The sequence below is a fragment of the Megalobrama amblycephala genome, linkage group LG6 (assembly GCF_018812025.1).
Source record: "Megalobrama amblycephala isolate DHTTF-2021 linkage group LG6, ASM1881202v1, whole genome shotgun sequence".
NCBI classification, from domain to species: Eukaryota; Metazoa; Chordata; class Actinopteri; order Cypriniformes; family Xenocyprididae; genus Megalobrama; species Megalobrama amblycephala.
In genome coordinates, this window is record NC_063049.1 from 921,392 (window position 1) to 947,961 (window position 26,570).

General features: G+C 42.1%; 2 protein-coding genes across 7 annotated transcripts in view; both read left to right on the top strand.

Annotated features, from left to right (window-relative positions):
• LOC125269575 (E3 SUMO-protein ligase RanBP2-like) overlaps positions 1 to 26,570 on the top strand; it is a 73,094-nt gene that overhangs the window by 28,372 nt on the left and 18,152 nt on the right. For 4 of the 6 annotated variants that reach the window (XM_048192499.1, XM_048192495.1, XM_048192496.1 and 1 more), the window contains exons 7-16: positions 1,168 to 1,363; positions 1,442 to 1,742; positions 10,670 to 10,851; positions 11,269 to 11,450; positions 11,530 to 11,653; positions 22,643 to 22,804; positions 22,891 to 23,028; positions 23,153 to 23,284; positions 24,058 to 24,252; positions 24,328 to 24,411. In XM_048192499.1, coding sequence (XP_048048456.1) covers positions 1,168 to 1,363; positions 1,442 to 1,742; positions 10,670 to 10,851; positions 11,269 to 11,450; positions 11,530 to 11,653; positions 22,643 to 22,804; positions 22,891 to 23,028; positions 23,153 to 23,284; positions 24,058 to 24,252; positions 24,328 to 24,411 — 1,696 coding nt within the window. Of the gene's footprint in view, positions 1 to 1,167; positions 1,364 to 1,441; positions 1,743 to 10,669; positions 10,878 to 11,268; positions 11,451 to 11,529; positions 11,654 to 22,642; positions 22,805 to 22,890; positions 23,029 to 23,152; positions 23,285 to 24,057; positions 24,253 to 24,327; positions 24,412 to 26,570 lie in introns of those variants that run through there. The other 2 variants (XM_048192498.1, XM_048192500.1) reach the window with 2 other exon arrangements.
• On the top strand, positions 14,615 to 20,349 carry LOC125269577. Its single transcript, XM_048192501.1, has 2 exons — positions 14,615 to 18,604; positions 20,188 to 20,349. Exon 1 carries the CDS (start codon positions 15,415 to 15,417, stop codon positions 17,215 to 17,217), a length of 1,803 nt encoding a protein of 600 aa, XP_048048458.1. The 5' UTR covers positions 14,615 to 15,414; the 3' UTR covers positions 17,218 to 18,604; positions 20,188 to 20,349.

Here is a 26,570-nt window from a genome sequence, read left to right on the forward strand (position 1 = left end):
TATTGAACTGTTGTATGAAATCCATCACATTTTCAATCTTGATGGTATTCAGGAAGACAGCACTCTTGGCCGTGTGATGTTGCTTAACTGTATGTTATAAATATAAACTCTACATTTTGAATTTTTACTTCAGTATATTTCTTTGTGTGTGCTGTGCTCATTTAATTCAGTTTCTCCTTGAGAGGCAATGGAGCCTCAACAGCGCATCCTTGTTAAGGCTGATTTATACTTCTGTGTCGAGTGTACGCTGTAGCTATGGCATTGGCTTTGTGTACCACACGTAGCCTGACGTGCACCTCTTCAAAAATGTAATAGTGCGTCAATTCTACGCGGACCGCAAGCGCTGTGATTGGTCTGCTAGAACCCCTCCCTCAGGTCAAAAACTGAGAAGAGCAAGCGCTTTCAACCTCCACAGGAATGAAAAACACTCTGTTTCAGGGGGCACATGCTGTCAAACTGCAACAAAAGTCGTTACCTATTTGCCGCTTCACTGCGCTTCTTGTTGTAAGCTTCTCTGACAACGTACATGACAAGCTGTTTCTTCTTTGGCTTTTGCCTTGATACTCAGCATGACCACAGACACTGCCTACTAGTGGTCTGCATGCACGTCAACGTTGAAGTATACATGAAAACAGACTCAAAGCCTATGGTGCAGAGGCTGTGGTTTAGGTCAGACGCAGAAGTATAAATCAGCCTTTACTGTCAGTACATTATACATTAGGCCTATATATTATTATACATTATTGATCGCCATTTACACTAAATGTATTAAATCAGTCATTCTCACGTTTTGGTGATTCCCTAGTTATTTTTTTATTTACATTTTTAATCAGGTTACTTGTCTGTCGGGGGAGTAAAATTCTCTTTCACTTGCACCTTTAAAAAAAAAACACTTGTCCCAGACAAGCATTAATGTCGATATCTGATACTACCAGTTTAAACAGGTTCTATATTGTCAGAAAGAAAATATTTTAATTTTGTTCTTGGTTGCAACAAATATATCAGGTTTTTAATTGGTAGTAATTATTCGTTCTTAAAGCCACTTTGGCTGGTAAATGATGGTGGGCAGTTTTCACCCAGGCTCAAAGATGCCATTTTTCACTATTTTGTTATTGCTTCAGTCATCAGACTTCAGGTTTACACATTCACATTGTGTTTCTGTCACAGTTTGGACCGTGCGATGCAGTCTCTGAAGTACACGGCCACGAACACGCTGGACGGGCTGTCGGAGGTGTTCACGGAGACGAGGGCTCAGCTGTACCTGTACGCCGGGACGCTGCTGCTGAAGATGGCGCAGGACGGGGCGCAGCAGTGGAGGGCTGTGCAGGATTTAGCCGCTCTCTGTTATATCGTGTCCTATCAGGTATGATGTGTGTTTCCTCTGCTTCGTTCAGCTCCTGTGATCGCCCACTGTACGGTTTCACATCCTTGTCTCCCTCAGGCTCCGAGACCCAAAGCCAAGAGTTTGAAAAGTGAGCACGCGTCCCATGAGCCTTTGGAGCTGCTGGCCTCGGACCGCCAGAGTCAGGCGGGTCACATGCTGTTGAATCTGAGCGGGGACGTGGAGCAGCTGCTGAAGGACGTGGTGGAGGCGTTCGGGAACCGGCGAGCGCCAAGCTCTCTGTTCGACCTGCTCTTCAGCACACAGACCCACGAGCAGCTCTCCTTCATCTACAACGACGAGATGCATGTGGTCAGCGCACACGTGCCCAGCGCCGCAGATCTGGCCAAGTGGGACAGCGGTGAGTGTCAGACCGACTGTAGGTCCTGACCGGTCTGGTCTAGGGGTGCAGTGGATAACAAAACTAACGGCTTTTGAGTTACAGATCGGCAAAAAAACAGGCAAAGACTGCTTATTATGTAAAGAACACTTAAAATTATAACAAACTATAACGTTAATGCATTATTAAAGACAAGTGAACAGTCAGTAATAAAATAAGAACAAGTAAACAAATTACAAGCATTGATAAATACAGTCATAACACGGTTCGTATATACGGGAAGAAGGAGACGGGAATCGGCGAACATTCAACAACTTTAATATATAAAATAAACAAACAACAAAACGAAAGTAAAAACAAAAACATAGTAAAAAAGGGAAGAGAGGCAGAAGAAAACAATTCTTGGTCTGGCTCCCGGACACACTGCTGCTCCGTCCTCAGCCAGCCGAGAGGCTCTTCCTCGTGGTGCCATGCAATGGTACTGGACGCTTGGTGGATGGCTCAATCCTCCTCTGCCCCCTGGTGGCCGGCGATGGCTCCTCCGGCTGAGGGCAGCTGGCAGTGAGTCCCCTGTTCCCTGCTCGTCTCCTTAATGGCAGACAGCAGCAGGCTCCGGCCCACAGCGAATGGCGGCGACTCCTCTGCTCCCTCTCGGACGGCAGCCACCCCACCTCGACCCAGGTGCACGGCAGCAAGCTCTCCGTCCCACCCGATGTATACTCGCTCCAGCATCGCTGCCTGGGGCAGCCACTTGTGGTCTTCATTCTTCCGCGCTGCTCGACCTCCTGAGCACCGCGATCCCCCTCAGTAGCGAGGGCTTTCTGACAGCATGTCCCTCCTTCCTGACGGGTTTTGGCACCAATGTAACACGGTTAGTAGATCAGAGAAGAAGGAGACAGGAACCGGCGAATGTTCAAACAGATTTTAATATACCAAAATAAACAAACAACAAAACAAAAGTAAAATGGCAGCAATCCCTCACGGATGACTGCCGCACACACACACATAATAAAACATAACAAAGTCTAGGTCTGATCCTCTCTTGTCCTTTACTGTTGTTGCTCCTCCCTTTATGAGAGGGTCAGGGTTAGGGACTGTTGTCTCTCCTCCATGAGAGATACGAGACCGGTGCAGTGCGCAGGTGCCGCTCTTTAGCAATCACGCCACCAGCCTTGCGTCATTCTCTCTCACGGCCCTTGCCCCGCCCTGCTTGTCACAACAATAGACCACAGATTATACAAATGTTTAAAGGGCACCTATTATGCCAAATCCACTTTTACAAGGTGTTTGGATATAAATGTGTGTTGGCAGTGTGTGAACACAACCACCCTACAATGATAAAATCTACCCACTCCTTTTTTTAAATCCCCATTAAACTAAAGCAGTCTCATTAGACAAGCTGTTTGATTCTCTGAGTAATGTGATGTCACATGACTCATGCCCTGCCCATGGCTGCTGATTGACAGTCCTGTATTACCATGGTTTCCACCCTCAGCGAACTGTACGCTGTCCGCCATTTTCTCCGAGCTTGCGCAGCTGTAGACAACAATCTCTGGCAAGTAATTGAGATGTTTTGTTGTTGGATGTAAGAGTGAACATAACAGTCTTCATTTACTGACATCTGAGCCACTGAACGCAGTGGATTCGTCTTATTTTTGAAGGAAATGCGCCACAGATCTAATATACACATGATTTCTGTAACGTTGCCTACTATTTACATTCACAGACATAACTGACTGTTTATGTGAACTGTGTGTGTTTTTGACAGAACTTTGTGTGTATTTGACAGTTTAAACAAAACAAATGTGAAAGAGAAGTTACTCGCAAGACTTGACGTCTGACAGCTGTGTGTGTGTGTGTGTGTGTGTGTGTGTGTGTGTGCTTAAGATAAGTGCATTCAGAAAGCGATTCATTAGAAGTTTAAACTGATATAGCTTTAAAACCTGTGGAAATAATAACATTTAAAGGTGCCCTAGAACTTTTTTTTAAAAGATGTAATATAAGTCTAAGGTGTCCCCTGAATGTGTCTGTGAAGTTTCAGCTCAAAATTCAAGATTTTCAAAATAAATCAAGATTTTTTTAAATAAATTTTTTTAGCTGCCTATTTTGGGGCATAATTAGAAATGAGCCGATTCAGGGTGTGTGGCCCTTTAAATCTGGTGCTCCACGCCCACGGAGCTCGCGCTTGCCTTAAACAACATAAAAAAAGTTCAAGCAGCTAATATAACCCTCAAAATGGATCTTTACAAAGTGTTCGTCATGCAGCATGTCTAATCGCGTAAGTACAGTATTTATTTTGATGTTTACATTTGATTCTGAATGAGTTTGAGGCTGTGCTCCGTGGCTAACGGCTAATGCTACACTGTTGGAGAGATTTATAAAGAATGAAGTTGTGTTTATGCATTATACAGACTGCAAGTGTTTAAAAATGAAAATAGTGACGGCTCTTGTCTCCGTGAATACAGTAAGAAACGATGGTAACTTTAACCACATTTAACAGTACATTAGCAACATGCTAACGAAACATTTAGAAAGACAATTTACAAATATCACTAAAAATATCATGATATCATGGATCATGTCAGTTATTATTGCTCCATCTGCCATTTTTCGCTATTGTTCTTGCTTGCTTACCTAGTCTGATGATTCAGCTGTGCACAGATCCAGACGTTAATAATGGCTTGTCTAATGCCTTGAACATGGGTTGGCATATGCAAATATTGGGGTCGTACATATTAATGATCCCGACTGTTACGTAACAGTCGGTGTTATGTTGAGATTCGCCTGTTCTTCGGAGGCCTTTTAAACAAATGAGATTTATATAAGAAGGAGGAAACAATGGAGTTTGAGACTCACTGTATGTCATTTCCATGTACTGAACTCTTGTTATTCAACTATGTCGAGGTAAATTCAATTTTTGAATCTAGGGCACCTTTAATGATGAAAGAAGAACTATGCTATCTGTGAGAGTGTTCGCGATATAGATGATAATCAAAATCAAGCAGATGTCTTGTTAGTATTTGGCAGAGAATCCGATTAAGGAACGTAGAGAGGGGGCGGGGCACAGCAGCTCATTTGCATTTAAAGGCACATGGACGAAAACAGCCTGTTCTTGACTGTAGTCAGAAATGGGTATTTACAACATAGATTTATAAATGATCTGTAAGGTATTTTTAAGCTGAAACTTCACAGACACATTCTGGGGACACCTGACACTTAAATTACATCTTGTAAAATTGGGCATAATAGGTGACTTTTAACAGTAGTGTTTAGGTACATAAATGGAATTAATTGTAAAATAACCCTTCATAAATATAGATCTTTGTTAAAGCTGTGTTTTGTTGTTTGAATAACATTGACACAATAGCAGCAGGTATTTATAGGCTGCTGTCACTTCAAAGGGTTCACCCAAAAATTTAACTTCTGTCATTTACTCAGCCTCATGTTGTTCCAAACCTGTAAGACTTTCATTTATCTTCTAAAGACAAATTAAGATATTTGAAATTAAATCTGAGAGATTCCTGTCCCTCCATTGAGGAGCCCTTGAGCAAGGCACCTGATCACCAGTCGCTCCCCAAATACTCCCAGATACCCAGATATGGGCGTGTGTTCAGTGTGTTCTGCTGAGTGTGTGCACTTGGATTGGTGAAATGAAGCACAAATTCAGAGTATGGGACACCATATTTGACTTCACGTCACACGTAAAACTATTCAATAACTATACCAATGAGGTTCATTCTTGTGTTACGCAGCACGTTTGAGCTTCTGCAAGAACCAATGAGGTTTGTTCTCATGCATTAATCAAGTACTGTTGAGCTTCTGTTTATGTTTGCTGAACAATGTTTATAAGTGAATAAAAGCCTACATTAAAGGTGCCCTAGATTCAAAAATTGAATTTACCTTGGCATAGTTGAATAACAAGAGTTCAGTACATGGAAATGACATACAGTGAGTCTCAAACTCCATTGTTTCCTCCTTCTTATATAAATCTCATTTGTTTAAAAGACCTCTGAAGAACAGGCGAATCTCAACATAACACCGACTGTTACGTAACAGTCGGGATCATTAATATGTACGACCCCAATATTTGCATATGCCAACCCATGTTCAAGGCATTAGACAAGCCATTATTAACGTCTGGATCTGTGCACAGCTGAATCATCAGACTAGGTAAGCAAGCAAGAACAATAGCGAAAAATGGCAGATGGAGCAATAATAACTGACATGATCCATGATATTATGATATTTTTAGTGATATTTGTAAATTGTCTTTCTAAATGTTTCGTTAGCATTTTGCTAATGTACAGTTAAATGTGGTTAACATTACCATTGTTTCTTACTGTATTCACGGAGACAAGAGCCGTCACTATTTTCATTATTAAACACTTGCAGTCTGTATAATGCATAAACACAACTTCATTCTTTATAAATCTCTCCAACAGTGTAGCATTAGCCGTTAGCCACGGAGCACAGCCTCAAACTCATTCAGAATCAAATGTAAACATCAAAATAAATACTGTACTTACGCGATTAGACATGCTGCATGACGAACACTTTGTAAAGATCCATTTTGAGGGTTATATTAGCTGCTTGAACTTTTTTTATGTTGTTTAAGGCAAGCGCGAGCTCCGTGGGTGTGGAGCACCAGATTTAAAGGGCCACACACCCTGAATCGGCTCATTTCTAATTATGCCCCAAAATAGGCAGCTAAAAAAATTAATAAAAAAAAATCTATGGGGTATTTTGAGCTGAAACTTCACAGACACATTCAGGGGACACCTTAGACTTATATTACATCTTTTAAAAAAAATTTCTAGGGCACCTTTAAATCAGTTCATCATATAGTCCTTTTTTTTTCTTTTTCTTTTGAGTAGATTCATACTGTCTTCTTAAGTTAAGTACTGATTTAAAGTTTCTTTTAGTCAGACAGGAGAGTTTAAAGCAGGTAAACAAACTCTCCTGTCTGACTAAAAGAAACTTTAAAACTGTTCATCATATAAAGAGATTGAGCTTCTTCAGGAAACTCTGGACTAAATCAGTCAATTCATGTGGCTTAGTTTTAATGATCTCTTTATGAACTTTGCGTGGGATGTCAAAGGAGAGGGACATTTCTCAGGTTTCATTTAAAATATCTTGAGTTTTGATGATGAATGTAAGTCTTGTGGGTTTAGAAAATCATGTAATGAATGACAGAATTTTAATTTTTGGCTGAACTAACCCATTAAGACCAAATGCACAGATCCAATATCATAATACACATTTCTTTCTCTTCTGTTAATGTTCACTTAATACTGTGTTTGAGGATACTCGCCGAGCTGGGTATTTTGAGATAATTTGGTGTGTGTGAGTCCGTTCAAGTGTGAAGAGATGTGAAAGAGAACTGAATTCTGTGTTTGCACGCCTATTCACGGATAGGAATAAGAAGTTTTTTTTTTTTTTTTTTTAAGATGAGGTTAAGTGCTCACGAAAGAGATGGGTTTTCAGCTGTCTTTTGAATATTGCCAGGGATTCCGCATTCCGGATGAAGGCAGGAAGATTTCGTGCCTCTCTGTGATGGTACCACAAGCCTTCGCTCCTTTAATGAGCGCAGGTTTCTGGTAGGAGTGTAGACACGTAAGAGTGAGTGGAAGTAGGAGGGTGCTGAGCCTGTGGTAGATCTGTAAGCAAGCGTCAACGCCTTGAATTTGATGCGAGCAGCAAGTGGTAGCCAGTGAAGAGAGATGAAGAGAGGCGTGACGTGGGCTCTTTTGGGCTCGTTGAAGATGAGACGTGCTGCTGCGTTCTGAATCATTTGTAGAGGCTTGATTGTGCATGATGGCAGTCCAGCCAGAAGTGCATTGCAGTAATCAAGCCTAGAAATGACCAGGGCCTGGACCAGAAGTTGTGTTGCATGTTCTGTTAGAAAGGGCCTGATTTTCCTGATGTTGTATAGTGCAAATCTGCATGACTGAGCTGTCTTTGCAGTGTGGTCTTTGAAGGTCAGTTGATCATCAAGGATTACTCCAAGATTTCTGGCCGAATTTGATGGGGTAATTGAGGATGTGCCTAGCTGGATGCAGAAATTGTGATTTAGAGTCGGATTGGCAGGGAAGACGAGAAGCTCCGTCTTAGCCAGGTTGAGCTGTAGATGATGTTCTTTCATCCATGCCGAGATGTCCGCCAGACAGCTTGAGATTCGTGCAGCTACTGTGGGATCATCTGGTTGGAATGAAAGGAAGAGTTGTGTGTCATCAGCATAGCAATGGTAGGATAAACCATGTGCCTGTATGATGGGACCAAGTGATGTAGTGTAACTGGAGAAGAGGAGAGGTCCAAGAACTGAACCCTGAGGAACACCCGTGGTCAGTTGATGAGCTTTGGATACCTCCCCTCTCCAGGCAACCCTGAAAGACCTTCCTGAGAGATAGGATTCAAACCAGAGAAGTGGAGTACCTGTGATGCCCAGTGACGAGAGGGTGGACAGGAGGATCTGATGATTCACTGTGTCAAAGGCAGCAGATAGATCGAGCAGAATGAGAACTGATGATTTGGAATCAGCCTTTGCAATCCGCAGGGATTCAGTGACCGACAGCAGTGCAGTCTCAGTCGAGTGGCCACTCTTGAAACCAGATTTATTAACATCCAATTGGTTGCTCTGTGAGAGGAAAGATGACACCTGGTTGAAATGTGGGTTTCTTAAGCAGTGGGGTTACCCGAGCCTGCTTGAATGTGTTAGGGAAAGTGCCAGTGTGGAGAGATGTGTTGATGATGTGTGTCAGTGCTGGTAAAAGTGTGGGAGCGATGGCTTGTAGAAGGTGTGAGGGGATGGGATCTAGAGGGCAGGTAGTAGGATGACTGGAGGGGAGAAGTTTGGATACTTCTGTCTCAGTGAGGGGGAGAATGAAGAGAGGAGGTGTGTGGCTGTGTGTGTGGTTGGTCTGTGTTCCTGTGTGTGTGGAGCGGAGAACTGACTGCTGATGGTAGATGTTTTGTCAGTGAAAAATGTAGCAAAATTATCAGCAGTAAGGGATGAGGTGGGTGGTGGTGGAGGGGGGCAGAGGAGAGAGTTTTGAATGTTTTGAAAAGTGTGCGTGTGTTTGAAGCGCTGTTGATTTTGTTGCGGAAATAGGAGGATTTAGCAGCATGAATTTCAGCAGAAAAGGATGAGAGCAGAGACTGATAGCTACATAGGTCAAATTGGTCTTTTGATTTGTGCCACTTCCTCTCTGCAGCCCTGAGTTTGGTCCGATGTTCACGAAGAACATCAGATAACCAGGGATTAGAGGGAGTGGCACGTGCAGGCCTGGATGACAGAGGACAGATACTATCTAGAGAAGAAGTTAATGTGGAACATAAAGTGTCTGTTGCTGTATTCACATCCAGAGATGAGAATTGTGAGGGTGAGGGAAGGGAGGATGATACAGCAGAGGAAAGATGAAGAAGAAAGAGAGCGCAGGTTTTGTCTGAAGGTAACTGGTAGCGGGGTTGGTGGTGAACAATTGGGGAGTTGAAGATTAAAAGTAATGAAAAAGTGATCAGAAAAGTGCAGAGGTTTTACCAGAATGTTGTCGGTGATGCAGTTGCGTGTGTAAATGAGATCAAGTTGGTTGACAGATTTGTGTGTACTTGTGGTGATGAGCCGATTAAGATCAAATGAGGCTAGAAGAGAGTGGAAGTCTGAAGCATAAGGCTTCTTTAGATGAATGTTGAAATCGCCAAAAACTACAAGTGGGCTACCATCCTCTGGGAATGAGGACAGCAGCATGTCCAGTTCCTCTACAAAGGTACCCAGTTGACCTGGGGGGGCGATAAATTACTACGATATGAATTTTGACAGGAATTGAGATTGTAATAGCATGAAACTCAAATGAATTGTAGTTGCAAAGAGAGGAATGAGTCGAGTATTTCCAATTGTCAGAAATGAGAAGACCTGTGCCCCCACCCCTCCCAGATTGGCGAGGGGTATGAGAGAAAGTGAAGTTGTTAGAGAGAGCAGCAGGGGTTGCTGAGTCCTCTGGACGAATCCAGGTCTCAGTCAAGCCCAAGATATTAAGAGAAGAATTAGAAGCAAAGGCTGGAATGAAGTCAGCTTTGTTAACTGCTGACTGACAATTCCATAGACCCACAGAGACAGAGAGAGGAGTATTAGTGTTAGAAGAGGAGTAAATAGACCGCAGGTTAGAAGCATTGCACTGCCTTTTACGTGGGTTAGTGGAGCGTTGCAGAGAGACAACAGGAATGAGTTGAAAGCACATGCTGCGGAAAAAGGAAAAGTGTGAAAGGAGGGAAGAAACTTAAGTGCCTACCGGTTTCGTTGCTCGGTGGAGTCGCACAGGTAGAGTCACAGGTCTTTACCCGAGTCGGTCTTTACCCGAGTTGGTCTTTACCCGAGTCGGTCTTCACACGAGTCGCTTCCGCGACAGCGTGCACACACAGTTAATATACTGCTTATTAACACGTGATTGAAACGAGCTAGGCCCGCCTTGCAAATCAGCACTGCAAAAGCCTAACCCCGTGAATGGCTGAAAACCGAAACTAACTAAAGCTTAAGTGCGGGCAATAACACCAATAAAGTCTGCAAACGCGGCTGTTATTCTAAACAAGTACAATTAAAATACAATTATAGTCGAGGTAGGAAATAGGACAAACACAGATACGAATTAAATCCTTCCTAGCAGCAAATAATAAACGAAGCAACTGACCCAGAACAGATATTAAGCAAAACACTTACGCGCTCTTGCGTCCGTCACCACTGCCAGCTCGCTAGTCCTCACTAGTACTTAAATTTGCAAGACTTAGAGTTGAAAGTTTATCATTTGCATGTGTTTCTAGGATGGTTAGAGTTTGCAATAATTCGCAGGTCACCTGCATTCCAAACTGTGGGAAGGGTCAGTTACAGCATTTGTGCTGACAGTGTGTGTGTGTGTGTGTGTGTGTGTGTGTGTGTGTGTGTGTGTGTGTTGACACAGGTGCGGTGCTGCTGCACGCGGGCGATCTTCAGCACCTGGCCTGGCTCGGCCTGCAGTGGGCGCTGATGGAGCAGAGCGTCAGCCTGCAGCACTGGCTCAAGCAGCTCTTCCCTCGCCTCACGCTCGAGACCCCCAAACTGGACACCAACGCACCCAAGTCCATCTGCCTGCTCGACCTGGAAGTGCGTCCACCCTCTTCTCACCATCAGTGAGGGGGAAACATTCACCTACATTTGGCTTTTATGAAACATGCACAGTCTCTGACATGAGTTTAGTTGATCCAGATGTTCATTCATGTCTGATTGTTTTAGGTGATGGAAACGCTGTGTTTTAGTTAATGCAGTAATTTAACACTGTGAAGCTCTATCTAACATGCATGTATGGATTATGTAGACATTTTTACAAGATTGATGTTGATGAATTTAAGAAATCAAAAGCATTTCTTAGGGCTGTAGTCCATTAGCACAGCCCGTTTGGGGCTGAAGTCTTCTCTGTCATACGCTGTTGTAAAGGACTGTGGAAGAGGCACAATCCCAGGATCTCAGCAGACCTGATGAAGCACCTCAACTGTAGCTCTGTGTATATGTGATGTGTTGCAGGTGTTCTTGTGCGGCGTTGTGTTCAGCAGTCATACGCAGCTGCAGGAGACGGCACGGATGGCCTCGTGCTCCTCGCCCCATCAGCCCCGGTGTTTGCCTCTGAACATTATGAAGCTCCTGTCCTCCTCCAAGCAGCGCGAGTGGTGGGATGCCGTCTACAGTCTGATCCACAAGAGAGCGCAGTGAGTGATTGTCCTGCTGTGAGTGTGAGCCTGACGCACGGCTCCATGTCTGACTGCAGTGTTTTCTCATGTGTGATAGGCCGGGGACGTCGGCTAAACTGCGGCTGCTGGTTCAGCACGGTCTCGGCACGCTGCGCGCCGGTGAGAAACACGGCCTTCAGCCGGCGCTGCTCATCCACTGGGCTCAGCATCTCACTGACGTGGTACGTCTGCTCACAGCCGTCCTTGAGAAGCTCGTTCTGAGCCAGGAGTTATGGGCCGCTCTGGTCTTCATGTTACATTTCTGTCATATATTAAATGTTTAGCTAACATTCATCTCACTGTATTGGAGTTCATGCTGTGTTTCTGTGAACAGTAAAGCCCTGCATTCTTTGATTTGTTTGACCATCTCAGTCAATTTTGACATTGAAGAGCGCTGATGGACCACTGGGCAGCACAGCATAAAAAATTTACTTTTTTTTCATTAAATACTGGGGACACATTTATCTCTACACTGCGTTCCAAATTATTATGCAATTGACATATCAGTAAGATTTCAGTACAATAAACATTCAGATTTTAGTTTTTCTAAGAAAATGTTTGTTTGTTTATTTATCCATGTCTTTTTAGATAACTGGTATCAATCTCAGACAAAATCATTTTCCAGGTCTATGAAAACCCTACTTAGAGGTTGTTCCACATTATTAAGCAAGTCACAGTTCTCATGCAATATGAGGAGGAAGAAAGATCTTTCTGAAGATGAAAAGCATGAAATGGTGCAATATTGTGCAAAAGGCATGAAAACAACTAATATTGTGTGAAACTGAATGGAGATTATCGAATTATCATAAGATTTGTGAGTGGTTTAGAGCACAGCAGAACCCGGTCAGATAAAGGCTTATTAAGGAAAGTTCCTGTCAAAAAAATTAATTGTATTAAAAGGGCAGCTATAAAAAAGCAGCAAACAGGCATTTGAAGCTTTTGGTGTCTCTGGAGTCTCAAGAAGCTCTCCATACAGGCTGGCAGTTGTGCGTAAAGATGCATTTCAGCCACTCCAAACCAAACCTCACAAAGAGAAACATTTACAGTGGGTTTAGAAATACATGAAGACTCATTTTTAAATAGTTTTTTTCACTGACTAATGCTGTACTACAGTGGATGGTCTAAATGGATGGATTTCTGGATGGTTGGTGAATGGCCAACACGTTCCAACAAGACTGTGATGTCAGCAGGGAGCTGGCGGGTGATGATTTGGGCTGGAATATTGGGAAATGAGATGGAAGGTCCCTTTAGGGTCTCTGAGGGTATTAAAATGACTTTTGCAAGATATGTGGAGTTCATAACTGGCCATTTTCAGCTATGGTATAAAAAGGAGGATAGTGCCTTCTGAAATACAATGCACTATGTAGTGGATTCCAGGGCCCAGTTTACGGCCGGGCCCCTCTCTCTCCGTAACAGTGGACAAAGGTTTGCTACATTTTGATTGGATCTTGGTGGACTAACACAAACAAACTGTCCAACGCCATCAGATAAAGATGGAAGGACAACATCCAGACCTCTCTTAGAGGGTAAGAAGAAGACCTCTTGTACCAAGCCTGGGAAGGACAAGGCTTCTCATTGGTCCACAGGCAGTTACTGCCCTTCACCATCTAGACGCTACTTCCTAAGGTTAGCCAGAGACTGCCATAAAAATTCCTCGGGACCTTAGCAGGAATGGGTGAAACAGAGAGATCACAAAGATCCATCCAAATCCATTCAAAACTATGTTTGAAAACCTTAGAACTGATGCAAACTACACATCCATTTCATACTTATTCACAGAAATAAGTATTCTCAGTGACAGCTATTTGTAGTGCAACATCTGATACAAATTCAGCTGTTAATGTACAATTGAATGACAGTTCAATCTTTTTCCATCATGTTTAGTCTCTATTTGTTTGGAATATTGCCAAAGGTATTCTGGTGGTGGTTTGGAAAGTGAGAAATGCATTGGTAAACTTTAAAGACACTGTAAAGACTTCCAACTTTGTGCTTTATGCAAATGAGTTCCACAGGGGAGAGAAGGGTGGGCCACACTCTGTGTGTCCCCTCTGATGCCAGCAGCCAATCACAGCACTCGAATGGAGAAGCGCCAAAATGCAATCTCCTCCTCATCGGAAAGGGATAAAGGTACCCTTTCTACAGACACTCCTTGTTCTGAGTCTCCCATCGGGTGAGACATAACAGATATTGTTCTGAGTCTGCCCTTCAAACAGGGAAAGACATAACAGATATTGTTCTGAGTCTGTCCTGCACGAGGATAGACACAACAGATACACCGTTCTGAGTCTGTCCTGCACGGGGACAGATATTAACAGACAACAACAGATCCTGTGATCTGAGCCTACAGCTTGTGAGGCAGCAACAGAGACGACCACGTTCTGAGCCTCTAGCTTTTGAGGAAAGAGACGTTAACCAACACTACGTTCAGAGTTTCCATCCAGCGAAACAGTGACGACATCCGCAACAAGGTTAAGCTCAGGAGAGCAAACCTTCACTTCAAGGTACCTTCGTCTGCGTGTTCCAGATTGTTAAGGACCTTCTGCACCTACACCAGGGCCTCATCTGCGTGTTCCAGATTTTAGGACCCTTTGGTGCTCCAGGAGATCAGCATCCCACAGAGCTTCGTGTTCAAGACTGTTGAAACAGATTCTGGCTCCTCTCCCCACTGCACTGTCGCCCAGCACAACCAGTGGAAGACGTCACCGTCATCGGACTCGACCAAGTGGAACGTAAATATCACTAAACCAAACCTCTTTCCAGAGACCTTGGCATTGTTGTATATTATCAGTATATAATTTCCTAACTTCCATTAGATGTAATATAGCTGATTTTAGTTAATAACAAATAATCTTTCATTTATTTGTTTGGTGCATAATAAGGTTCTCCACCTTATTATTTTCAGAGAAACAGTTTATCTTTCCATAAGATAACGTAACTCTTCCATAGCCACACTCAACTTAATCACTTGTATTCTATGTAGCTTATGCACTTTATTCCTTTATCATTCATAGTATTCATTTAGTAGTTGTGTTAGTTATTCTTCTTTGTCTTTTTGTTAATAAAATGTATTTTATTACACTTGTGTCTTCCTTGTGCTAAAAATACAGAAAAGGTTCTACAAGTTAGCAATTTCACCAATCTTTCAGATAAATCAGCTGACCACTTAACATTAATTCTAAATGAATGAAAGCCCCTGTTGGGAGTGAAAGGCCCTGACTGGTGCCCGGAACTAGGGAAAGGGGGGCAAGTGGTCATCTGATGTACTCATAACCACACCTTAAGAGACGTGTGTCCAAAAATCACAACGTCAGCGGTGATTTGAGTACCAATCCCTATTTTACTTTGTGTCCTTTGATGGACAAAGTAAAAATCACTACATAATTGGCGTCCCTGGGTGGGCTAACTTAGATTGAAATGAGCCTTCTGTTTTATCAACACAAGTCAATACACTGAAAGATATCAAACGAAGTAACTTTAGCAGGAAACAAAGTCTTTCACCAACTCAGAAACCAATTGCATAGCAAGAGTGGTTCCCTCTAAGCCTGATTGATAGTTTCCCGGCTAGACTCTTTGGTACTATTTATGAATAGGATTGGTTGCAAAGTGTATAGAATTGTGATTTTATTGTGGCATAGAGCTTGCATTATTTTAGCACACGTTGTAATTGTTGATTATAACTAATTGCTACTAGAAACATAGCATATGGTGTTCACCTTGTAAGTCTATCATACGGTTTTAGAATTTTTATGTGAACCTGTCAGGTAAGGGTAGTGCCCTCTGACAAATAAGAGACAAGTGCTAGAATTCTCACCCCCTAGTGTGTGTGACATTCATTGTCTAGAGTGGCTTAGAGCTGCTTACACTTGTGGTAAACTTTAAGAGTTTAGCTACTTCAGGTGGTGTATTTATTTATTATATATACAAGTATATTTAATAAATAAAGATGGCTGATATGACCGCTGAAGCAGTAAGCCAGGCCTTAAAGGGCGCTTCACTTATAAAGCTTCTTTCCAGCCTAGCACTAAATTGGCCTGTACAACCAAACCAGGCCACAGACAAAATATCCCTTGCCCAAGAACAGAACAAAGATTTGTTCCAGGAACTCAAAAATGAGCTGGCTGATCTGCGTAGGGATAATTTGAAATTAAGGGCTAAAATATGTAGATTGTCATCCGAGACAAAAAGCTTACAGTCCATTACTGACAGTCAGGAAGTCGAACTTAAAAAAGTCAAAACTGACATGGGCACTCTGCAAACAGAGTTAACCCATACTCGAAATGACCTGCTGGTACAGACAGAGAAGTTAAATTCTCTAAGCTCTAGTGAGACTAGGACTAAAGCTGAGTTACGTTCAGCTTTGCTTGAAATTTCTGAGCTGAAAAAGCAACAAGAAATAGAAAATGAAACTTGTGTTCTGTTCAAACAACAGCTTCCCGACTCAAATGGTACCCAAATCCAGCATAGGGAACACTTGGGTAGAGTAGGAGCTGAGACTACAGCTAAAACATCAATGTTGGTAAACAAAGATAGCATTGCAAGGCAGAGATGTGAAGGAATAGGAACAAGGATCAGGGAAGTGGAGAAAGGCAGGCGTCTCCCCCACCAGCAACCTGAACCACAAAGTGTGCACCCCCACTCCTTTGGTTCAACTGTTAGGGACACACTGTTTTATGGCTTTGAGCAGAGAAAGCATGATCAGGACAGTGATGTCACAGCCTCAAGCAGCCTAACTGTGAGGGACTCTCCTAAAACGGTCCACTCCTTACCTGAGTTTCCTAGCATGCTACCATCTAGCAACAGACTGCAAATTCTTAGAGAATTAGCACGTGACATAGAGGTTTTTAACCCTAAGACCACCGATAACAACATAGAGTTGTATTTAAAGGATGTAAACGCAGCCTTGACATACTTTCCTGAGGCTAGCATGGCTGACAAAGTCTTTCTTCTGAGAAAGACCACAGCCCAGATTGTCCATGGCTTCATGGATAGACAAAGCCCAGCTATCGCTAACAATTATGACAAATTGTGTAAAGCCCTTCTGGTAGAGTATACTCTGTATCAGAACCCATCTGCCTCTCGCCTCTCAGCTTTCCGAATTAAGCAAGGCCGCCATGAGTCTCCCAGAGAGTACTATGAGCGATTGAGGAAAATGTATTTTGCTGGCAAAGATGACACTGGGGCAGAAGAGGATGTAATGTTTAAGAGCCTGTTTGTAAGTAACCTTTACCCCACTGTTAGGAAACCACTCATACTCATGGTAGATGTTGAAAACATGTCCGCAGGAGAACTGAGGCAGCCCGCCATGCGAGCCTGGGACAGTATAGGCACAGACAGGGAAGACAGAGAGCCATTTGCTTCTGTGCATGAATCTAGACATGACTCTAAAACTCCCATTCAAATGGAGTCAGAACTTCCCCAAAACAGCTATGCCCATTGCAGCAATCTCCAGCAGAGCACAGAGAGCCCAAGGTTCTCAGGTTACAGGGGACGTAACAATCACAGGTATGCCCCCAGAAATGAGAGCAGGCAGTGGGATGACAGAGGGCAAAGACAGAAGAAGGATAGAGATAACTCTGAGAATGGCCAAAAACAGAGTAGTCATAATAGATGTAGGAAATCTAGAGGGACCAAAAGTAAGGATGCTGAGAACTTAGCAGAGATCCAGCACATACTTCTCAAAGCCCTCAAAGACCTTAAGTCAGAGGAGTACATCTCCACTGACAGGGACCTGGTTTTCTCAGCATAACCAGTTTGGGGCCCCTCCACCTAACATCTCAGACTGTGGACAACAGCCAGGGAAAGGGGGGTAGCCCATAACTGAACAGGGTCTTTCAGATTCTGCAGACATCAAGCCCCTGTAACGTTTAGACCTCAACTTCAGCCTAAGAAGGATTCATTACTTTCCACTTCATGTTCGCTTCAGACTTTTCAGTCAATTTCTATAAACCACAAGGTTTATTTTGCATGCCCATGACAATCACTTTGGATGTCAGGAAAGGGGGGTCAAAGCCTCCTGTGAAATTCCCATTCAGCTAGTTTACTGGCCACATGTAGAGTATTGCAGATCACAGCCAGGGTTGTTTATTTTGTTCTCCATTCCAGTCATTCAAACTTCCTTATAGGAGACCTCCAAAATAAGATATAGTGGATTGGACATGTGGTGCAGCCCTCCAGAGGAGGCTGCAGAATTTAGGCAGAACACTTAAATTCCCAACCCCCACTGCTGGTCAACATACAGCCCCTTGAGCTACACCATCTAGGGTAGCCCAGATAATGGATGTCACACAATATGACTACTCCCATTAATTTGTCTGTATATTAGGGCAATTGTTACTTGTGAGCTTTGCTCCTGATAAGGTGACAATAGATACAGTCTTGTCATTTGTGGTACCAGGTGAACTAGTTGAGGATTCTTGTAATCAGGCAATGCAAGGAACTATTCATACATAGCAGGTGCACTTAGCTTACAGCTTGAAAAGTGCCATACCAAATTATGTCAATCCAGACATTTAAAGAACTGGTTTCCTGCTAAATCTGCTTACACATTTTTTTTTATGTTTACTCTCACTCGTAATACTCTTTAGAGATTTAATCCACACATAGGTACCTTCTCTAGAATGCTTCTAACCTGTTTAGAAATTATTCTAACAGACATTTCATTTAGCTCATTGAACTCTATGTAGAACATATTGAGCCAAATTTTATTTCCAATGCCATTGGTCAGACGGAGGAGGTGAGGTGTGTGTGTTTTGTTCCCACTGTTCCTTTTCAGTGCATCGCCCCAGATCAACGACTTCAGGTCCTCGATCAAGCCGATCAGGGGGGATGTAGTGAATTCCAGGGCACAGTTTACGGCCGGGCCCCTCTCTCTCCGTAACAGTGGACAAAGGTTTGCTACATTTTGATTGGATCTTGGTGGACTAACACAAACAAACTGTCCAACGCCATCAGATAAAGATGGAAGGACAACATCCAGACCTCTCTTAGAGGGTAAGAAGAAAACCTCTTGTACCAAGCCTGGGAAGGACAAGGCTTCTCATTGGTCCACAGGCAGTTACTGCCCTTCACCATCTAGACGCTACTTCCTAAGGTTAGCCAGAGACTGCCATAAAAATTCCTCGGGACCTTAGCAGGTGTAACGAATGTAGCGGTTCGTACAGTTATTAATTAATTTATGGATGAAATATGAATATAATAATTCATAAGGTTATGAATAAATTATGATTCATATATCAACCCAACGGGGAATTAAACATATATTGTGAATCAATTACAACGAATTATAATCAATTACATATATGATTAGTTCTGGTTTAATAATTATCTAGAGAAACTGTTCGTTTGTCCAGCAAACTAAGTCCCTCACAGAATATTATAAACAGAGTTATTTTCTGGCCATGAAAATAACTAAAGCATAAAGCGATCGAAAAACGTTAAAGTGACTTGGTCTTCAGTTGAAAGAACAACAGAACAATCGAGCATGAATTATGTGTTTAATATATGCAGCTACGGCTACCGAGATTATACGTCAAAAATATATACAGAAGTATACACATATATATACACGAGTGAGAATGAAGAAAAGACATGGAAAGAAAGATGATCAAAGGATGGCAAATTACACAGTTAACGTAAACCCTTTTGAGAGAGAGAGAGCCAGCACAGAAATCAGTTTAGACAAATTCAGATAAATGATAATACTTGCTTATTGGTTCAAGTCCGTGTGTAGCAGTTTCAATGCGCCTGGCTGGGTTGGTCCTTTCAGAGAGGGTTTCTCCGGCGGGGTTTTCAAAAGAGGTTTAAGCTTAAGTAACTTAGCCGAAGAGAGAGAGAGAGTCTAAAGAAGTGGTCCTCCCGAACTGCGCGCGTGGTTGGGAAGCGCGGTCACCTGAGGCGTCCGTGCACGAGGTGCTCGTGAGTCAGTCGGGAGACAAAGGAGAAGAAGAAGAGCAGCACGAAGAGACAAGAGAGAGCGAAGGTGTGTGTCGTTGTCTTTATGGAAACCCAAGCTAACACACCTCCTGAATTGTAGCAGCCAATAGAGGCGCAGCACTATTTGGCGGGCAAAGTTGCTTTGTTTGGTCTCCTAGCTGAATTTGCATACTTAATGCCCATCAGATCGGATTTCGAGATGGAGTGGGTTCTTCACAGGATCATTAAACACATAGAAAAATGCATTTGTCCGTTTTGTGACATGTCTCAATGAATAGCTCGAGTCCGGAGCTTTGAAACGAGATCAAACTCGATAGGTCAGAAAGGCATAGAAACCAAGTTATGGTTTACAGACAAAATTATATCGTTAAAATGCACACTAGCACAAATACACTCATTTAAACACTAGGAAACATGCATAGGCTCTAAAATATATCATATATATATTCCAGCATAGTGGTAGTTCACATATACAGTTAAAAATGTATGATTGTGTGTTTCTGTATGTGCCTGTGTGTGTGCTTTTGTGTGTTTCTGTGTGTGTGGGGTGTTGGAATGTGGATCTGGTCAGTCTCTGGGGGGGTGCTCCTTTTGAAGTCACCAAAGAGAGGAAGTTGGACTTTACTGTTTACCATCGCTTGTCCACAAAAGTGTCAAGTGGGCTCATCTTATGGCAGACTATGCGGAGCCGAGATGGTTTTACAACCCAGTCCAGCATGCTAAAAGCGTTCTGAACATTCCCAAGTTTATTGATTATCCTGATACGTGTGCATATGCTACACAGGAATGGGTGAAACAGAGAGATCACAAAGATCCATCCAAATCCATTCAAAACTATGTTGAGCTTAGAACTTAGAACTGATGGAAACTACACATCCATTTCATACTTATTCACAGAAATAAGTATTCTCAGTGACAGCTATTTGTAGTGCAACATCTGATACAAATTCAGCTGTTAATGTACAATTGAATGACAGTTCAATCTTTTTCCATCATGTTTAGTCTCTATTTGTTTGGAATATTGCCAAAGGTATTCTGGTGGTGGTTTGGAAAGTGAGAAATGCATTGGTAAACTTTAAAGACACTGTAAAGACTTCCAACTTTGTGCTTTATGCAAATGAGTTCCACAGGGGAGAGAAGGGTGGGCCACACTCTGTGTGTCCCCTCTGATGCCAGCAGCCAATCACAGCACTCGAATGGAGAAGCGCCAAAATGCAATCTCCTCCTCATCGGAAAGGGATAAAGGTACCCTTTCTACAGACACTCCTTGTTCTGAGTCTCCCATCGGGTGAGACATAACAGATATTGTTCTGAGTCTGCCCTTCAAACAGGGAAAGACATAACAGATATTGTTCTGAGTCTGTCCTGCACGGGGACAGATATTAACAGACAACAACAGTTCCCGTGATCTGAGCCTACAGCTTGTGAGGCAGCAACAGAGACGACCACGTTCTGAGCCTCTAGCTTTTGAGGAAAGAGACGTTAACCAACACTACGTTCAAAGTTTCCATCCAGCGAAACAGTGACGACATCCGCAACAAGGTTAAGCTCAAGAGAGCAAACCTTCACTTCAAGGTACCTTCGTCTGCGTGTTCCAGATTGTTAAGGACCTTCTGCACCTACACCAGGGCCTCATCTGCGTGTTCCAGATTTTAGGACCCTTTGGTGCTCCAGGAGATCAGCATCCCACAGAGCTTCGTGTTCAAGACTGTTGAAACAGATTCTGGCTCCTCTCCCCACTGCACTGTCGCCCAGCACAACCAGTGGAAGACGTCACCGTCATCGGACTCGACCAAGTGGAACGTAAATATCACTAAACCAAACCTCTTTCCAGAGACCTTGGCATTGTTGTATATTATCAGTATATAATTTCCTAACTTCCATTAGATGTAATATAGCTGATTTTATTTAATAACAAATAATATTTCATTTATTTGTTTGGTGCATAATAAGGTTCTCCACCTTATTATTTTCAGAGAAACAGTTTATCTTTCCATAAGATAACGTAACTCTTCCATAGCCACACTCAACTTAATCACTTGTATTCTATGTAGCTTATGCACTTTATTCCTTTATCATTCATAGTATTCATTTAGTAGTTGTGTTAGTTATTCTTCTTTGTCTTTTTGTTAATAAAATGTATTTTATTACACTTGTGTCTTCCTTGTGCTGATAATACAGAAAAGGTTCTATAAGTTAGCAATTTCACCAATCTTTCAGATAAATCAGCTGACCACTTAACATTAATTCTAAATGAATGAAAGCCCCTGTTGGGAGTGAAAGGCCCTGACTGGTGCCCGGAACTAGGGAAAGGGGGGCAAGTGGTCATCTGATGTACTCATAACCACACCTTAAGAGACGTGTGTCCAAAAATCACAACGTCAGCGGTGACTTGAGTACCAATCCCTATTTTACTTTGTGTCCTTTGATGGACAAAGTAAAAATCACTACATAATTGTACTATCCCATGCTGCAAAAAAAACACCACAGCAATAAAACTGTTTGAAAATGTATTTCTACACCCACTGTAAATGTTTGTCTTTGTGAGGTTTGGTTTGGAGTGGCTGAAATGCATCTTTACGCACACCTGCCAGCCTGCATGGGGAGGTTCTTGAGAGTCCAGAGACACCAGGAGCTTCAAATATCTGTTTGCTGCTCAACACTGGCTTTTTTATAGCTGCCCTTTTAATACTATTAATGTTTTTGACAGGAACTTTCCTTAATAAACCTTTATCAACCTTTATCTGACCGGGTTCTGCTGTGCTCTAAATCACTCACAAATCTTATGATAATTTGATAATCTCCATTCAGTTTCACACAATATTAGTTGTTTTCATGCCTTTTGCACAACCTTTTGGACCATTTCATGCTTTTCATCTTCAGAAAGATCTTTCTTCCTCCCCATATTGCATGAGAACTGTGACTTGCTTAATAATGTGGAACAACCTCTAAGTAGGGTTTCCATAGATCTGGCAAATTATTTTGTCTGAGATTGATACCAGTTATCTAAAAAGACATGGATAAATAAACAAACAAACATTTTCTTAGAAAAACTAAAATCTGAATGTTTATTCTGCTGAAATCTAACTGATATGTCACTTGCATAATAATTTGGAACGCAGTGTATATTGGATATTGCATTAAAATCGCATTACTAGTATTGCATGACTTCATTAGTATGAGAGTACAAGTACAGACTGAGCAGGCGTGTCCTGACGCTCGACCCGTGTGTTTGACAGAGTGAACGGGTGAACTCTTACTATGACCAGAAGGAGTATGCAGGCCGCAGTGTGCACTACTGGAAAGTTGTACTTCCCTTGCTTGAGAAAATCAGAAGCAAACGCAGCATTCCTGATCCTCTGGAGCTGATGTTCATGCACTTTCGCAGTAAAGACATACAGGTGTGTACTCTCTTCCTTTTGGATAATTTGTGACTTCCTGCTTCTGTTTCATATTGTACTGTCTCTAATGGTCTCTTTGTCTTCAGCCTTCTCAAGTGCGAGTATATGAGGAAGAGGCCGCCATAAGCTTTGCCACACTGCTTGACATTGAGGGCAACACCGATGAGGCCATCGCAAAGCTGGAGAAGCTCAACAGCATCTTGTCTAACTGGCATCTTGCTAAGGTAACAGCGCTCTCACTGGTCGACAGTCGCACTGGTTCAGCTCCAGAAGTGAAGTGATTGATATGGGTGGTCTGTGAATGACCTTCTCACCTGATGAGTTTATGGATGCTGTGTTGATGGTCAGATCTATCAGAGGCTGTCGGAGGAGGTGGGAAACGGGCTGGAGGAGACGCAGGGCAGGTGCACCAACTTCCTCCTGCAGTTCAGGAAATACCTGACGAAGATTTGTCAGGCCAGTCCAGAGGACATGGACAAGGTATGTTAAACGCCTCTGATGATGCTTGTGCTACACACTTTACACCAAATCGTGTTTCTCAAATCCGTCCTGCAGAGATTAGCTCTAACATTAAAAAAAACACTCCTGAACAAGTTAATCAAGGTCTTCAGGATTACTAGAAAGTCTCAGGCAGGTGAGATGATCAGGGTTTGAGCTAATCTCTGTAAGGCAGTGACCCTCCAGGGTTGAAGTTGAGGAAACCTGCTTTAAACCAACTTCACATGCATTTACACAGGTGGCCATTGCAGGAAATAGAGCCGATTTTAGTGTTTGGTTTACATTAGACCTGTCAGATGATGCTTTTAAAAAGCACTGTACTCTAGTGCTAGATACTTAGCCTGCAATCTACATTAGGGTTGTGTGTGGTGTAAGAAGTCATGTTTAGTTGAATTGTGAAATGAGTCTGAAGTCTGACACTCATATTGAGTAATAATAGTCATCAAAAAGAAGCGAATATGCCATGCAGGGCTATCCAAACATGAAACTGCTGACAGTATGATGGAGAGGCTTCAGAACCAGAAAAAAAACTCAACCTCATGTAGAAAGTTTCATTAGGGAAACAGTCAAAGGTTTTGAGTGATTTTCTTCGCTCCATACGGGCAACACTGGACCTCACTGACTTACATTTGTGTATATAAAACCCCCCAAAGTGTCTTTGACTGCAGTCAAGAGAAGTGCACACGAGTTTGGACTGATGTGAGGGAGAGTTTTGAATGAACTAGTCCTTTAATTCTGTCTCTTCGTGTTTTAAGTTACCTGTATCTATGGAGGATGTGATGGATTTGCTGAACGAAGTCAACCAGCAGCTTGTAGATGATGGCGAGTGGGATGAAGATCAGGTGGACTATCCGCTGACGTCCAGCCCCGGTCAGCCCACAGAACCGCATGTGAAATTCTCCACTCCGTCCCCATCCAAAAGTGTCACGTCTCCATCCAAAAGATCCGTGGTATGTCATGGCACTGGAGTTTATGCTTGCTGTTTACAGAGCGTTACGGTTCCTGACTGTTGTTTCCTTCTCCAGTTCTCACCCAAAACGCCTCCTCACTGGGCCGAGGACCATAAGTCTCTCCTGCAGATGTTGTGCCAGCAGGTCGAGTCCTTGAAGGTCAGTCACACATCCACCACTTGTAGCAGAATCAGTCACTTTGTTTACTTGTTTTGATGTTTTATTTATGGTTTTGTCATGGAAGCCTTTTGATTCTGTCCAAGAGTTTAGAACATTTGTGTGCAGTGGAGAGATTTGCACACATTGCATGTGCCATAAGATTCAGCTGGAGAAGGGCACAAGAAAATATTCTGTAATGGTCTAGAGTTTGACAGAGATATTAGTTTCACTAATTAATAAGCCCTTAAAGTTGCTAGTTGAAGTTGGTAGTTATTGAAGAAAAATCCAGTGCTGATAGTTTGACTATTAGACTCATATTGCTATTGAAATTGCATAAATTATATACAGCAACTGAGCAAAAAAAACACTTTCTTCGTGATCATTAGTCGCTATTCGTTTCATTTCAGCACAAGCTCACTCTTGTGGAAACTGCTGTCATAATCAAAGCTAACTACACTCAATCTCTAATTCACCTCATGAACATTTTAGTTACAAAATACCAGTACTTTTGACAACACATGGTAACCCTCTGGGCCCTGGAGGTGTTTTGACATGCCCTGACATTTGTGCTTATTTCTGTTACTTTTAACATCATGTTTATGCATGGTTTGTGAAAAATATTTTTCTCACTGAAATAAGGCCATAAAACTCAGACTGAATGTTTGTTCACAACACCTTAGAAAAATGTATGTTGTAGGCTAGAATGCTTGCTTCAAAATGATGTGAAAATCATCCTTCCCACTCATTCACATAAAACAATATATTGATTGAAAAATTTGTAAGACGTCTTGTGTCAGAAGGCTGTATGCGGGGGTGAATGATCATGAATGATCATGAATAATGTGTTTCACACCTGTGAAGACAAAGACCCTCCCTTAATGGCCCTATCACCTGAATGGGACTGTGAGGGAACTTGAACAAAATATGTGAGGAGAGTTAAAAGAATAGCTTTTTGATTTGTATTTTATTTACAACACAACATAATCCAAATATACATAACAGAGATCAAAAAGGCACATCATTGAGCACACTGATCTAAAGAAAGAGACTTTAACAGTCACACACCATTGTGCCATTCCTGAAACCGTTCCTGTTCAACATACCGGTTACCTTTCCAAGGTGTTTTTTTTCTTTTCTTTTCATTTTACCATGTTTGTGTAGTGCAGCTTGCAGATGTTGGTACAACGCTTTCAGAGAAAAACAGTCTCAGCATTACTCATCAGTGGCATCTGGTTCCTGTAAAAAAACAACAACAAAAGACTGTGAACATGCTGACATCAGAAGCAACTAGGGCTGCATCTAATTGTGATTTTTTTTTTTTTTGGTTAAAATTGTGTAAAATTCACAAAAAAATATAAAGAACACCAGGCATGTTGTGCCTACTTGTATGGCTGAATAAAATAATAATAATTTTACTTTACAGAGAACTTTTTTTTTGGGAAAAAAAGCAGGCGTCCTTTGACTATAAATAATTATAAACATTACACATGTTAAATTACTGGAAGTCGGAGGGCGCCCTCCTGCAGAAAGTCCAAATATGCCTCACAGAAGTAAAATAACATGCACATAGAATTTAATTTAGTCCAACCAAACAGCTTTCAACTTTAAACTAAGTATTTGTGAATTCTCAGTTAAGTCCCATGCATAGTACATTTATTTAATATTTAGTTAAATAGTCTTATGGGCAGCACTAGAGTGAAGTCACCTTTATTTATAATGCACTTCATACAATGCATATTGTTTTAAAGCGGCTTTATAATGATAACAGGAAATTGATTCAGTGATGCTAACAGAATTAAATTCTGCTGTAAAGCAGCTCTAAAAAGACCATAGTAAACGGTTATTATTCAGTTTAAATGAGTTCAGTGTTAATTCAGTTCAGTTCAATACCCGTGTAAACTTCATCAATATAAAATAAGTTAAATTCAGCTATAAAGCGGCTCTGTAGAAAAGTGATATCATCATCATCATCATCATCATCATCCAGCTCAGTTCAGTTCTCATCCAATAGTGTTAGTGCAGTCAAATCAATAATATTGCTGAATATTAAAGGGTTAGTTCACCCAAAAATGAAAATTGTCATTAATTACTCACGCTCATGTCGTTCCACACCCGTAAGACCTTCATTCATCTTCAGAACGCAAATTAAGATATTTTTG

Bases quoted from the DNA above. Each gene is read 5' to 3' on its own strand.
- LOC125269577 (XM_048192501.1), top strand. From the start codon at position 15,415: ATGGCTGATATGACCGCTGAAGCAGTAAGCCAGGCCTTAAAGGGCGCT.